We start from the raw sequence: 15,189 nt of genomic DNA, 5'->3' as shown, positions 1-15,189 counted from the left end.
GAAGCCATTTACTAGGGATTGTTGGCATGATGAGTGTCTCAGCTTTCTGTCTGAGTTTTGTTTGTATGTGTGTGGGATTGGAAGTCATATGAAGTGTGGTTCCCCCAAGGAAGACCAAAACCAACTTTAATGTAGAATTAGGTTTTTTGTTTAGATTTTGAGGTATGAAGAACTGGTTCAGAGAATATCAGAGATGGAAAACAATTTCAGATATCTATTTTGTGTTCTTTTTAAGAGGATCTTGGACACATATTGTGTGAACTCAAAAAGCAGCCTTAGGGATGGCTTCAATTATGTTGTTGCAGCCACTGCAATCCATTCGAGCTCTGTTAGGAAGTTAAGAAGGAGTGATGGCGATGAATGCCATTTTCAAAAGAAAACAAAAAAGCCTTAAAAAATGGTGACAAATGGATCTGCTTGATGCAAGAAAGGAAGAACTCAAGTCTGACATATTCATTATTGAAAGGACTGGAGCTCTTTGTATCACTGATCAGACAGGTCTCGTAATTTTGCGGTAGGGTCTCAGTCTTTGAAGCCAAAACAAAACTTTTTTCACTGCTTTTTCATTTTTGTTCTTTAAAATATCACCAGGAAGCAGGGAATAGTTCCCTTTTAGTTGTGTGAGCTCACAGAAAATTTATAGCATTGGGCTTTAAGTGGTAGACCGTTATGTGCCCAACCCCACAAAAATGGCTCATGTCAGAGCTAGCGTGACCATCTGCAAAAGACAAAGACATTTCAATTGTCTTGCAGAGGAAACTTTTGAAAACATTAAGCTTGAAATTCCCCTGGGGCATTCAGTATTACTGTAGAGGCATATACACATCACTTACAGAGCAGTAGTTGCAACTGCCAACTGTCCTTTAACGTTTTCATCAGCATATATTTATTCATTGGTACATCTGGGTAATCATATGCATTAATGGTATATTAACTAAGAAATAGTTTAATGGTCTTTATTTTTATTCTTGTGTTCTAAAACCCGAGGGTGTTTATGCCAAACTTGGTATTGTTATGTGGTGCCTGCATGATCGCAACATCTGATACTATAGCCGTTTGCATTTCTACATACAGTTTGATTTTGGAAAGTAATTGTTGCTCCAAGCCATTAAGGCTCACAGCCATCTGAGGGCATTTGATTAAAGCCTTTTCTGTTGATTTTCCTGGGCACTGCACCTAGCCAGATCTTGCATAAATGTTGCCATTTCTTTCAAGAGAGATCAGCTCCTTCTGTATATTCAGTCACATTCACACACTCATGGTCTTGCCACTGTTTCCTTGCAGAGCAATGACAGCTACTGGAGCAGGAATTTGACTGCAGGACCTTGCTCCTTCCCTACTGTCCACAGAGCCATCAGTGAAGTGCAACGGGCATTACTGAAAGCAAATCCTTTATATCTTACAGAATTATGTGCAGTTCTGAGAATCCAGCAGTAGCCTGAATTTTAGATTCAAGATGAGTTTGCAACATCAGCTGTTACCAACCCCATCTTTTACTTGTGAAGTGAACATATTCAATCTGCAATTTAATGAAAGATAAACGTGAACTCCGTAGTCCTGTAATTTATTTTTGGATTAAAGCCAAATTGAAATAATATGTGTGATAGGCGAGGCTGTGAAATCCATGCTTATGAAAACCCTTTCAGATTTCACCTTTGCAACGTTTATTTATGAAGAATTATTGTGACACAACTTTACATTGGCAATTTATATGTAAATTGTATTTAACCTGTTTTATTTTGCTCCTCTTGCAAGCTGTTGATTTTTTCTGTATTTTGTAGTAGTATTCTCTCTCATCTTAGAATATAAATAAATGAGACTAAATCACACTCTCTTATGAATCCATACATGCTCCCACCTATATGTGTGTGGTGGGTTGACCCTGGCTGGGTGCCAGGTGCCCACCAGAGCCGCTCTATCACTGCCCTCCTTCGCTAGACAGGGGAGAAAAAGTATAACGAAAAGCTTGTGGGTCAAGATAAGGACAGGAAGAGATCACTCACTAATTATCATCACGAGCAAAACAGACTGAACTTAAAGAGAAAATTCATCTTATTTATTACTAAGCAAAACAGAGTAGAGGAACGAGAAATAAAACCAAATCTTAAAACACCTCCCCCCACCCCTTCCATCTTCCCAGGTTCAACTTCACTCCCGGCTTCAACCTCCTCCCCCCTCAGCGACACAGGGGGACGGGGAATGGGGGTTACGGTCAGTTCATCACACGTTGTCTCTGCTGCTTCTTCATCCTCAGGGGGAGGACTCCTCTCATCGTCCCCCTGCTCCAGCGTGGAGTCTTTCACACGGGCTACCGTCCTTCATGAACTGCTCCAGCGTGGGTCTCTCCCATGGGGTGCAGACCTTCAGGACCAGACTGCTCCAGCACGGGTCCCCCACAGGGTCACAAGTCCTGCCAGCAAACCTGCTCCAGCCTGGGCTCCTCTCTCCATGGGGCCACAGGTCCCTGCCAGGAGCTTGCTCCAGCATGGGCTTCCCATGGGCCACAGCCTCCTTCAGGTGCCTCCAGATGCTCTGGCATGGGGTCCTCCACGGGCTGCTGGTGGAATCTCTACACCCCCTCATCCTTCCTCCATGGGCTGCAGGGGGACAGCCTGCTTCACCATGGTCTTCACCACAGGCTGCAGGGGAATCTCTGCTCCAGCACCTGGAGCACCTCCTGCCCCTCCTTCTGCACTGACCTTGGTGTCTGCAGAGTTTCTTACATCTTCTCACTCCTCTCTCTGCCTGCAAAAGCTCTCTCTAACTTGTTTCTTCCCTTCTTAAATATGTTACCACAGAGGCGCTGATGGGCTCGGCCTTGGCCAGCAGTGGGTCTGTCTTGGAGCCGGCTGGCATCGGCTCTGTCAGACACAGGGGAAGCTTCTAGCAACGTCTCACAGAAGCCACCCCTGTAGCTCCCCCACTACCAAAACCTTGCCACGCAAACCCAACACAATGTGGGATATAGTAAATGGTCCTGTGTAGAGAACAGCAGTATTTACTCTCTGCCTCCTCAGGTACTGCAACAGCTGTGGACTCATACGGAAGGCAGAGTCTCAAGTGGTTTCAGCAGGTTTGGGAGATTGTGTATGATTTCTCCCCAGAGGGGCTGATCTCCATAGGCAATACTCAGATAAGTTAGGAAGGGTGCATCTTTCCCAGCATCGCAGGTCCATTGCACCCTCCTGCCGTCTAACCTGTAACGCAGATATGTTTTGTAGCTCACCGCACAGGCTTTGATCCTGACATCAGATCAGGCACGTGGCTGGAGAGCACTGTGGCATCCTTCCAGTCCACAGGCATGGCATCCTCTCCTTTGAAGCCACAGGATGAGACTGTATGGTGCATGGGCAACTCTTGTGCTGACAGAGACTCTCTCACCTGGAAGCAGGGAAGCACTCTCTGGAGCCACAGTATGCAGGCACTGGTAGAGGCTGCAGGGAAAAAGACTCTTCCAAAATGCTGCAAAACCTGGAGGTTTCCAAATCTGAAGCACGGTCTGCAACTGTCATCCCAAGAAGCGTGCTTTGACCTTGCCTGGGTGTTTTGGGATAATGTTCCTGAAAGAATCGTAAGCAGGGGAATCTGGAGAATGTTTCAGGGCAATTGAGGACCTGTTCACCCCAGGGGAACTGTTGGCGGAAGGAGTCTGTTTCTTAGAGGTTCTTGCACATTTCTGATACTAGAGAATGCAGTGTTGTTTCCTGAATTAACATTTTGGTCACACCTTATTGCCTACAATTCTAGCGGCAGACATAAGGATTAAGCCGAGTGATTTCTGCCCTTTGAAAGAAAGTCAGCAATGTGCTGCATCTCCCTATGTGATTAGGAAAGACAGAAAGCCATGTACATCAATGCCGGAAAAGAGGTAGCTACAATTGTAAAGAGCATGACAGAAAATCTCTCTTTTAAAGACCTCAGCAGAAACATTTGGTTCTCAATGTACTCTGGGCACCGACAGTATGCAGAAAGATTAAGATTGAAAGTAAAAGCCTTTCTTGCTTAACATAACTTCCCTACAGTATCTACAGTAGGAAAAGAACGTGTGTAGTGCTTTCTTCCACAATTTTAAAATATGTTCATAAGGCAGAAAAAGTTCTTGTTGAAATAGCTTTTACTAATTGCTGTAATACCAAAGGTAACACCACCATGTTATCAACCTGGCCACAAGAAGTCATCTTTTTCTTTTCTCTTTTTTTTTTTTTTTTTTTCTTCTGGGAAACAAAAGAAACAAAAGAGGGTAAAATACCAGATTAATTTCTAATAGCAATAGCTGTATCCTCTGTACAAAAATACCTTACTGGCTAATCTGCAGGCTGAAGCAACGCATGCGAGGAAGCTGCATGGCATATACTTTGTTGTGTTGTTTTGTGAAGGCAGAGGGTACTGCTTGAGAAGTGGATGCCAAAACCTCTGCAGGTTGTTCAAGCCATTTTAAAAGAAAAATCTCACAGACTAAATAAAAATCTAAACTAAATTAAAAACAAACCCAAAACACTTAGAAGAAAACCCTAGAAAAGCAACATCAGGAAGCCTAGAGAGGTGAGCAGCTATTGCTCCCAGAGGAAGAACTGGATAGTTATCTTCCACTATAAGTCAGCCAAAACAAAAGTGACAATAAAAACATACACACGCCCTTTTCCATGTAGTGTCACTGAACCATGCAACATCTTAAAAGGAAAAATTAGAAGGAGAGAGCGGTGAGCCCAGCAGTCTTTTATCTGATCCTAGGCGTGTTGGTCTGGTGAGTTTCCTACAATGTTTTGTTTTATGTAGACCTTTTTTAAGAATTGAAGAGGATATTAACAAGTTTATAATAAACTTTTTTTCCAAATTTGCTAGGAATTTTACTCAAATATCACTTTTCCTCAGATTTAACATCAAAGGCACCTAATGGACTGTCCTTCTAGTATGCAACTTGAAATGTCAGGATGAAAAAAGTCTCACCCTTTGCGTTAAACGTTACAGCAATATTGTTCTATTGTTATATAAATCTAGTAAAACAAAGTTTTAATTTGTATATTATGTCATGTTTCCCTCCTGCTCTTAGAGATTAATTTCCAAAGTTTGGATTAAGAATACAAAGAATTGTACTGAAACATTAAAGCAAAATATCAAGAATTCTAATGACAACACACTTCTGCAGTATGTGTTTTGTATTTACTTTTGTCATGGTTTAACCTGGCAGCCAGCTAAAACAACCACACAACCATTCACTCACTCCCCCTCTGATCCCAGTGGGATGGGGAAGAGCCTCAGAAAAAGAAAAAAAAAAGTAAAACTCATAGGTAGAGATAAAGACAGTTTTATATGACAGAAAAGGAAGAGAATAAGAATAATAAAGATAACATAATAAACAAGTGACGCACAGCACAATTGCTCAGCATCTGCAGACTAGTGATGCCCAGCTAGTTCCTGAGTCACCATCTAAAGCCCCAGCCAGCTTCCCCCAAGTTATATACTGAGCATGGTGTCATATGGTATGGCATATCTCTTTGGCCAGTTTGGGTCAGCTGTGTCCTCTCCCAGCTTCTTGTGCACCACCAGCCTCCTTGCTGAGAAGCTGAAAAGTCCTTGACTTAGTGTAAACATTGCGTAGCAACAACCAAAATATCAGTGTGTTATCAACTCATCCTAATTCTAAAACACAGCGTAGTGCTGTGTTTTAGAATTAACTGCTAGGAAGAAAATTAACTCCATCCCAGCCAAAACCGGGGCAACTTAGAAGCAGTCTCATTGAACTTGGTAGGATTACGGATGTGTCAATTCAGCTTCTAGTTCTGATTACTAGCTGAGTTTATTAGTAATCATACTAAGATTTCTGAAAAGCCGGACGAGAGATAAGCATTATGAGCTTCTTTCTCTGGAGAAGTTTAATATCTTGTCTGCTGCAGCTAATCACGCACGGGATTAGAAAGCCTGGCAGGAGAGCTTTCAGAGGGGATTGGAAAATGGAAGAGCTGTAACTCTAGATTCCTCTTTCCTCCTCCCCTTCCAAAACATTTGCTATACAATGCATAATCTAGGCACCCAATATCATGAAGAGTATGTTTTCTGCTTTGTCAGCTCAGCACCGGATGATGCTTGCTGAGAGATGGCTACATCCCTTCACGTGCACTGGTGGCATCAGAAAATCGTGTGACTTAACAATTCTGTGCCAAACAGGGGGAGGTGAGTTCCTCACCTGAAAACTGATATTAATTGGATTATTCTGTTAGCTCCATGGTAACCTTTTGGCGAAGAGAAAGATTTCCACAGAAGTAATGAATGACAAGCCATGTTTGTGCCGAGATGCCTGTTTCAAAGGGATGTGTTCAAAGGACCTGCCATTGATCAGCTGAGGAATTTTTTTTCAGCACTGAAGCTAAGGAGAGTTGGGCAAATATTCCTTGTTCGTGGCATTCCCTTATTTCTCACTAGAATCACCTCTCTGGTTTTCTAGGCGCAGTTGCCATTTGAAATTGCAATTGCAATGCCTGATGAACGGTATGTCTTGCTTTTTCAAGATCACCTTTTACGAAAAGAGCTACTCAACCTGTGTAGGATTGTGAAGTCCTGCAGACAAGACTGCTACCCAAATCAGTCCAAGTGGGTTCAGGTAGTAACATATCACACCAGAAAGTGTGTCCCATCTGCCGCATGATGGTACGGAAAAATTGTCAAATTCAAAACAAAGACAGAAAGGGAGGGCAGTGCACCCAGGGTAAGCTGTCCTCGAGAAACTTACGTCTGTAAAAATAACGTAGAAAATTACAAGCAATTATAAACCCGCGGTGGATAAACGACTAAATTCCCATCGAAGAGGCTGGAAAGCCGCTCGATTTCAACAAGCCTTGGGCTGGGCACAAAGGCTACCTACCTTGCTTATGCCTTCTGTGACTGCAGACAAGCAGGCTCTTTCACAGCTGCACGGGGATGTGAACCACTTCTCTGGTGGCCGAGGAAAAACGGACGTGCGTAATACGAAGAGCAATTGTGCCACCTTGTGAAACAATACTGTGGGTACAGCCTGATGGCTTCTGGCGGCATTTCATTATAATTCAAACCATCATGAGGCATCTTCGGGACCAAGTTACTATGACACCGTTTTGTTTTATTTTATACCCTTCGTTAGAAAAGCCTTTGACAGAAGCTGCTTCTCGGCTTGCTTTCTGAATTATTTGCTAAACATTCCATTAGAGTAACATTATCTTTTACCTGCTGATTTCCGGCCATATGTAGCTGGAATGAGTTGTGCAAAGAGTAGCTAGCTCTTGATGGCAGAAGGTTTTCCAAAAGAATTGTGTCTTTGGCAGAAATAGCAACCAATTTATATAAAGTGTCCTGTCCAGACTATCTAGAATTTTAAGGGGGGGGGTGGTGGTGATGGTGGGGGAACGACAAAGAAACAAATAAACACTCTACAAGCACAGGGAATTTAAATTATGCATTTTTTCATTTTATAATTACATTCAAGAAGAAAAAAAATTTGATTTAAAAGATATGATGTTTTGTGAGTACAAGTATGTGTAGGAAATAGCACTCATGCAATCAGTTCAGCAAACTTCTACAAGGAAACTGTTGCTCTGTTTGAAAAATGCATCATATAAAATAATACAGCACGGTTTTTACCATCACTGCTTCCCGATAATAGGAATAGGAGATTGGATTAGCAATGCTTGAAACCCGCATGTGGCTGAAGAGAATCCAGCAGTTAAAGAAAGAATCACCCCGCATTTCCTTTCCACCCTTCACTTGATTAACAAGTGATTTGGGGCATATTTTGACTTCTCAGTTACCCAGCAGATGGTGGCCCAAATTCAGCAGAATATATTCTTTCTGGCGTAGAAGCAATCCTGATGGAACTAGGACATTAGATTCTAGAGCTCTCAAAAGAAAAAGTGTAGAAGGTGACTGATCAGTCCCCGGCTGACCAGAAGTTAAAGCCCATTACACAGAATCACAGAATCACAGAGTCGCAAAATCACAGCATCACAGAATGGTGGGGGTTGGAAGGGACCTCTGGAGGTCATCTGGTCCAACCCCCCTGCTAGAGCAGGATCACCTGGAGCAAGTTGCACAGGATCTCGTCCAGGCGGGTTTTGAGTATGTCCAGAGAAGGAGACACCACAACCTCTCTGGGCAGCCTGGTCCAGTGCTCTGTCACCCTCACAGAGAAAAGGCTTTTTCTCATATTGAGATGCAACTTCCTGTGTCCCAGTTTGTGCCCATTGCCCCTTGTCCTGTTGCTGGGCACCACTGAAAAGAGTCTGGCCCATGGTCTTGACATCCACCCATTAGGTATTTATAAGCATTCGTAAGATCCCCTCTCGGTCTTCTCTTCTCCAGGCTAAACACACCCAGCTCTCTCAGCCTTTCCTCACAGGAGAGATGCTCCAGTCCCTTCATCATCTCTGCAGCCCTCCTCTGGACTCTCTCCAGTACTTCCCTGTCTTTCTGGAACTGGGAGCCCAGGACTGGACACAGAATAAACTCCCTCGACCTGCTGGCCACGCTCTTCTTAATACACCCCAGGATACCACTGGCCTTCTTGGCCACAAGGGCACATTGCTGGCTCATGGAGAACCTGTTTTCCACCAGGACTCCTGGGTCCTTCTCTTCAGAGCTGCTTCCCGGCAGGTCAGCCCCTAACCTGTATTGGTGCTTGGGGTTGTTCTTCCCTAGGAGCAGGTGCCTACACTTGCCCTTGATGAATTTCATTTGGTTCCTCTCCGCCCAGCTCTCCAGCCTCTCCAGGTCTCACTGAATGGCTGCGCAGCCTTCTGGTGGATCGGCCACTCCTCCCAGCTTGGTATCGTCAGCAAACTTGCTGAGGGTGCACTCTGTCCCCTCGTCCAGGTCATTGATGAATATGTTGAACGAGACCAGACCCAGTACTGACCCCTGCGGCACACCACCAGCTACAGGCCTCCAACTAGACTCTGTGCTGCTTCGCACAACCCTCTGGGCTCTGCCATTCAGCCACTTCTCTACCCACCTCACCGTCCACTCATCCAACCCACACTTCCTAAGCTTACCTATGAGGATGTTATGAGAGATGGTGTCAAAAGCCTTGCTGAAGTCGAGGTAGACAACATCTACTGCTGTCTCCTCATCCACCCAGCCAGTCATGCCATCATAGAAGGCTATCAGATTGGTCAGGCATGATTTCCCCTTGGTGAATCCATGCTGACCACCCCCGGTAACCACCTTTTCCTCCACATGCTTAGAGATGATCCCCAGAATGGGCTGTTCCATCACCTTCCCGGGGATGGAGGTGAGGCTGACTGGCCTGTAGTTTCCCAGGTCTTCCTTCTTGCCCTTTTTGAAGGCCGGAGTGACGTTGGCTTTCCTCCAGTCCTCAGGCACCTCTCCTTTTGTTTTACAGCTGACTTATTGCATGTTGTAGCAACTGGTTACTAATGCACAAAATAAATGCTGCTGTTCTAACTGACCTGTTTGTTTATTTAGGATATCTGTTTCTGAGTGAAATAAAACTGGAACAGAAATCAGTTCAGTGAGATCCTTTGTGATGGTGGAATTAACTTGGTTTTTCTTCCCTGCTCAGCTCTAATCTGCTCCAGGGCGATGTCTGTGTCAGATGATCAACCTCTGCTGTTAAAGTGTTCCTTCTGGAGATGACTGACACAAGACATGGGACTAGCAGGATAAGAGACCGTGCCCAAAGATACAGTTTCACAACTTACCCTGAGCCTCACTAGCTAGTGGAGCTAGCTTTAGTCAATGCTTTTCACCTATGGCTGCTGTGAAGAGATTGCAAACAGTGTTATGTCTATCTTGGTTTAGATGCCCTTTACACAATAGGTACAACCTGTAAAGCGCAGCTCAAGTGTCAGCATCATATTCAGGCATTTCAGCAAGCTAGTTGAGTGAAAACATCCAATAAAGCACTCAAGTTTTATCACCCTTTATTTTTTGTCTAGTGTTGAATTTGAAACCTAGTAGGAATTCCTAGCAATCTATCACTGATGGCTTTGGACTTCCACCTGAGAAGAAAAAGTAGTAAGACCCAGCTCTGTTCCTCTCCGAGACTGCAGACGTGTTGACCACTCCTTCAGTTCAGGGCTTTGTGCCCGGTGAAGACAAAGTGACTGGGTTCAGTATGGCCAGAATGACTCTGAAAAAAGTAAAGTGAGAGTGAGAAGTGGATACCCACCCGTTTGAACTCTGGCTTCTGCTGGCATCATTGTGTAAGAAAGATTGCCCACTTCTTCTGGAGCTAAAGCCCCATTGTTTTCACTTAAAAGTATTGCTAATGACAATCATAGCCCTATGTTTCTGCTGTTTCTTCATCAAAGGACATGTGTGTAAAATTTGATTAGAGGCTGTAAAACGACTATGGTGAAATGGGAGATTGTGTTTTCCACCTTTTTCACAAGAGAAAAACTAAAAATGTTAAGAGACTCCCCTGAGATTATAATTAGAAACACATGGTACAGTGGACAGAAGGCAGGATTTCTAATTTCCAATCCAATTTTTGCTACAAGATTACTTTTCAAGTTTTTTAAGAAATTGCCAGGCCCTCGCCTCTCCCATTCCCTCCAAACACATTCAGTGTGACATTGGAGTAATAGTCTTATCAAATGCGTTCGAACACATAACAAGCCATGTAGACATGAAGTGACTAAGCCCAGCTTAACAAGTGATTATATCAAATACTTCTTTTAATTGGAAAGGCATTCTGAGTGTCGCTCCTTTACTGAACACAGGTCTGGGACTTATTATTAACCACTAGATGCCACTGTTGTTCCTATAGAAGCAGCCCAGCCTGTGTTTCGGTCTGTCCGTAAAAACCCAGAACACATTTCCCCACGGTGTATTGAAATACTGGTATAGCATTGAACTAAAAAATATAAATGCAGGTACACACGTGTACTATTTCTGCTCCAAATATCCTTATACTCTATTCCCTTATAAACTGTCTTGATAACACATAATGCCTTAAGGTCCATTTTCATCTTTGAGGTGTGTAAAAGGTTTATGGTCACCTCTCATGGGCCCACCTGCTATTTTTGTGACAAAAATAAGCACTGTCAGACCTAAGGAGCTGGCACAGCTGATACTGACCGGAGTCACTTCAGTGTATGCATAAGCGATGGAAGTGGCGCAGCGTCAGACATTGCACCTGTGCGACCCCTTAGCAGCAAGTTGTCTGAAATTTTAGGACACTGTGATGGTGAGGTTGTGTAGGTGTAAAGGAGCCCTTACTGCTGGAAGTCATACTGTGCAGGACTTGCTGGGACCCAGCACCCCCCAACTGTTTGTGGGAGTGGAGGGGAAGGACTGTGGGACAGCATTTTTTAAATGGAAGACTCATATGGAAATCTGAGACAATCCTAATCCTGGTAATCCCTCATGCCATGGTGAAGCCTTCTGAAGGAGAGCCTTCCCCCTTCACTTGTTGCCTGTTAGTAGCTCCGTGAAGGCAGACCCAGAATCTGCCACCCTGTTGCTCCCAGAACATTTATGTGCCCGGACACATTGATCGGGCTGTTGTTTTTAGTGGTGACAGCGGAGTGAATAACTGGTACTCAGTGCCTTGCTGCTCGGCATTATAAATCCTGCAGCTTGTGTGATGTACAGAGGAAATTAATGATGGGCTGCTTTGGAAAGGATGCTCAGCCCTGGGGAAGCCAGAGGGTATGTTTCCTGAGCATGATGCTTGCACATCTCAGAAACACAAAGAGCCCACAGCCTGCTCACTGCATGTGGTGAAGGCACAAGGAAAAACTGAAATTTACTTCAGTGAGTGATCTTTCATAGCTAAAGACTATGCAGAGTAGGAGGCCTTTTTCTTCGTTAGGTGGGCAAAGTAATTTCTGTCTTTTTGGAAAAAGGTTTGAAATTTTTTCTCTCACAACTATTCCATTACTTCTGCTAGCATCACACCGTACCAGCTTCCATACTCCTCCTCTTGCCTTGACATATGTGCCTGACAACTGATAAAGTCGTGTGAAGTGACAGAAAATCCCATAGACTTAGCTACAAAAATGGGTGGTTTTGCTGACAAATGATTAAACATTTGCTACTGCATCTTCAGTAGCTTTGGTGTATTTCAGTGAAATGACAAATGGATGTGATGAACAATTTATGACTCTTGCTGGAGATGAGCATCTTGCACAATGAAATTAGGGATGCATATAAATATGGAGGAGACAAGGGAGACCTTAAACTTCAGAATTAAAGCTATCTCTGCAGGCACAGTGGCCTGAACGTTTAATTCCAGGTGTCAGTCATCCTGGGCTGTGGACGGTGCAGTCACCCCGAGGCTGGAGGATGAAGAGGCTCTGCTCCAGCACCTTGGAGCTGGTGATAACAACATACGCAGGCTGTGGGAATCCACACCACAGGAACAGACATGGTCAGGGAGGGCTACAGTTCTTGGCTGGAAAGTTATGAAGCGTTTGAAGTGAAGAGGCCGGGGAGCAGGGGCAGAGGAGACGGCTTCCCTCCTCCTGAAACTACAGCCCTCAGCTGTCTTTCCATGACCACCCTTGGGATGAGAAACCGGGGCAGGACGGTCCCACCCGCCGTCCCGTGGCCGCCCTCGGGTGATGTGAAGCTGCGGCCGCAGATGAGCCGCCGGCCTCTCCCGACGCGGAGGCGGGAGCGGGGCGCACCGGGGCGCACCCGGGGCCAAGAGGCGCGGCCGGGCGGGCGGCCCTGGTCCCGGGACTGGAAGGGGGCGCCGGAGGGTGGCGGGGCCGCGGCGCGGGGGAGCTGCGAGCGGCACCTAAAAAAATCGTTTCCTTCCGGAGCGGCGGCGGCGGCGGCGGCGGCCACTTCCCCGGAGCGGCTCGGGCACGGCCGGCGGCGCCCTCCGGGGTGAGGCGCTCGGCAGCCGCGGAGGAAGCTGGCTGAATGGCGGAGCGCGGAGAGGGGGCCGCGGCCGCCGTGTGGAGGAGGCTGAGCTGGTGGGAGGGGCGGGGAGGGACCAGCCGCCGCGGTGACAAGGTGCCAGCGGAGCGGAGGGGCCGCCGCCCTCACGCCCGGAGAAGTTTGACTCGGGAGCAGCGCAGCCGCCCGGGCCGGCGCGGCGGGGCAGGGAGCCGCGGCGGGAGTCGCCGCACCCGGGGCCGCAGCGGGACGGGGGTCGCCTCCAGCGGGAGGCGGCGGGGGGAAGCCGGCGGCGGCAGCGGCGCTCCGGGAGCCGCCCCGCCCGCGCCATGGCAGCCCGGTCCCGGAGACCCTGGCTGAGCGTGGGGCTGGGGCTGGGGCTGGGGCTGGTGCTGGGTTTCACCGCCGCCTCCTGGCTCATCGCCCCGAAAGTGGCCGAGCTGAGCGAAAAGAAGAGGCGCGGCTCCAGCCTCTGCTCCTACTACGGCCGCTCGGCGGGGCCGGGGGCGGCCGGGGGCGCGGCGGTGCCGGGCGGGCAGCAGGCGCCGCCGGAGGCAGCGGCGGTGCTGGGCGGCACGAGTTTCAGGAGCAGCCCCTGGGAGCTGCCGCCGCCGCCGGCGGAGGGCATGGTGTCCAGCCCCGCCGCCGGCGGGGAAGGGGAGCCGGAGGAGGAGGAGGAGGAAGGCGGCGAGAAGCGGAGCGGCCGGCCCGGCGGCAGCCACAACGGGAGCGGGGACTGGGGGGGCGCCCCGGGCTACGCCAAGCCCCGCAACTTCCTCTACGTGGGGGTGATGACGGCCCAGAAGTACCTGGGCAGCCGGGCGGTGGCGGCGCAGCGGACGTGGGCGCCGTCGGTGCCGGGCCGCGTGGAGTTCTTCTCCAGCCAGGGCTCCGCCGCGCCCCCCGGGCTGCCCCGGCTGCCCGTCGTCGCCCTGGCCGGCGTGGACGACTCCTGCCCGCCGCAGAAGAAGTCTTTCATGATGATCAAGTACATGCACGACCGCTACCTGGACAAGTACGAATGGTTCATGCGGGCGGACGACGACGTCTACATTAAAGGTGGCCGGGGCGCGCCCCGCCGCCGGGAGGGAGGGAGCGGAGCGATGGCCTGGCGGCCCGGCGGGGTCCCGCGGGGGGTGGGGAGAGTCGGTTCCCGCCCGGTGGCGGAGCGCAAGGGGTACCTCGGCCCACCCACCGCCCCGGCGGAGTTTGCTTCCAGCCACCGTGTGCGGGCCGTGGGGTGCTGTCCCGGCGCTGAGGTGCCGGTGGGAACCTCGAGGTGCCCCCGCGGGGCCGGGCCGGGCCGGGCCGGGCCGTCCTTGGGGAGGCCGCGGTGCCGGGGCGCGTTGGAGGGCTGAGGCGGGGGGTTGGACCGCGGCGGGCGCGGTGAGCGGTCCTGGCGTGGGATCTCGGTGCTGCGGCCCCCGCGCTTGCTGCGGCGCGGCTCTCCGGGCGAGGCTCTGCCGTGGGCCGGCGGACAGGGGCCGTGGGCGGGCAGCGGAGCGGCGGGGTGGTGCCGGCGCCGCGTCCCGCCGCGCTCGGCTGCGCAGCCCAAGGGTGGCAGTCCCGCCTCGTCCCGCCGCCCGTGGGCAGGCGGCGGGCGGGAGCGGCGAAGAGCTCTGCCGACTGCGTCCTGCTCCGGCCGGGCAGCCCCCGCCGCGGTTGCGGCTCAGCCCGAAGGCTTCGACTCGGTACTGCTCGGAAGTGATGTTTTGAGCAGTAACAAAAGTTCTGCGTTGGCTCGCTGACACTTGGGCTGAGCAAACGCCGCCGCCGAAGGCTGCTTGTAAAGCTGCTGTTCTTTGCAGCGTGTGTCTCTGAAAAGCACTGGCCCTATTTCACGAGTTTTACAGCACCATTAAAAAAAGATGTTCTGCAACCCGCTTGCTTTTGGTCTGCGCTTGTTGCTGCTGCTGTTACTCGTGCAGTGTCCTGTTCTTAGGAAAGAAAGAAGAAACTGAACTTGTAAGCCTAGGTTGTGAGCGTGGTTGCTTGCAGTATTGAAAACACTGTGAAAAGTTAACTGGAGTAACTGTATGCTTCCCTGTTTGTCACTTGCTTTTGTTTGAGTGGTTTAATGGGCTGCTTGTTTGTCAGCTGTCATTCATCTGTGAAATACTTGCGCACTTACGCGTGTATCTATGTATATATATTGGGTTGCAGATGTAGAAGTTGTCACTTTGGGCTCATTGCAGAGTTGCAATGAACCTGTCTTTAACTAGTTCCAAGGTTCTGAGTTAAACCTATCCAGAAACTTTTGATGTCAAGTAAATTTGAAATCAGAGTTTCTGAAAAGAACTAGGTAAGGGGTTTGAAGGAAAAGTCTGTAGACATTGTAGCACTGGAAATAGT

General features: G+C 48.7%; 1 protein-coding gene across 1 annotated transcript; it reads left to right on the top strand.

Moving 5' to 3' along the window:
• Positions 1-12,984: 12,984 nt before the first annotated feature.
• On the top strand, positions 12,985-14,195 carry LOC129199818 (chondroitin sulfate synthase 3-like). The gene has a single exon (XM_054810864.1). The coding sequence runs from the start codon at positions 13,167-13,169 to the stop codon at positions 14,193-14,195; it is 1,029 nt and encodes a 342-aa protein (XP_054666839.1). The 5' UTR covers positions 12,985-13,166.
• Positions 14,196-15,189: the final 994 nt, after the last annotated feature.

Source organism: Grus americana, chromosome Z, assembly GCF_028858705.1.
Source record: "Grus americana isolate bGruAme1 chromosome Z, bGruAme1.mat, whole genome shotgun sequence".
In the NCBI taxonomy this organism is placed as follows: Eukaryota; Metazoa; Chordata; class Aves; order Gruiformes; family Gruidae; genus Grus; species Grus americana.
Note: the sequence above shows the minus strand (reverse complement) of the source record. Positions and strands in the feature narration are given on the sequence as shown.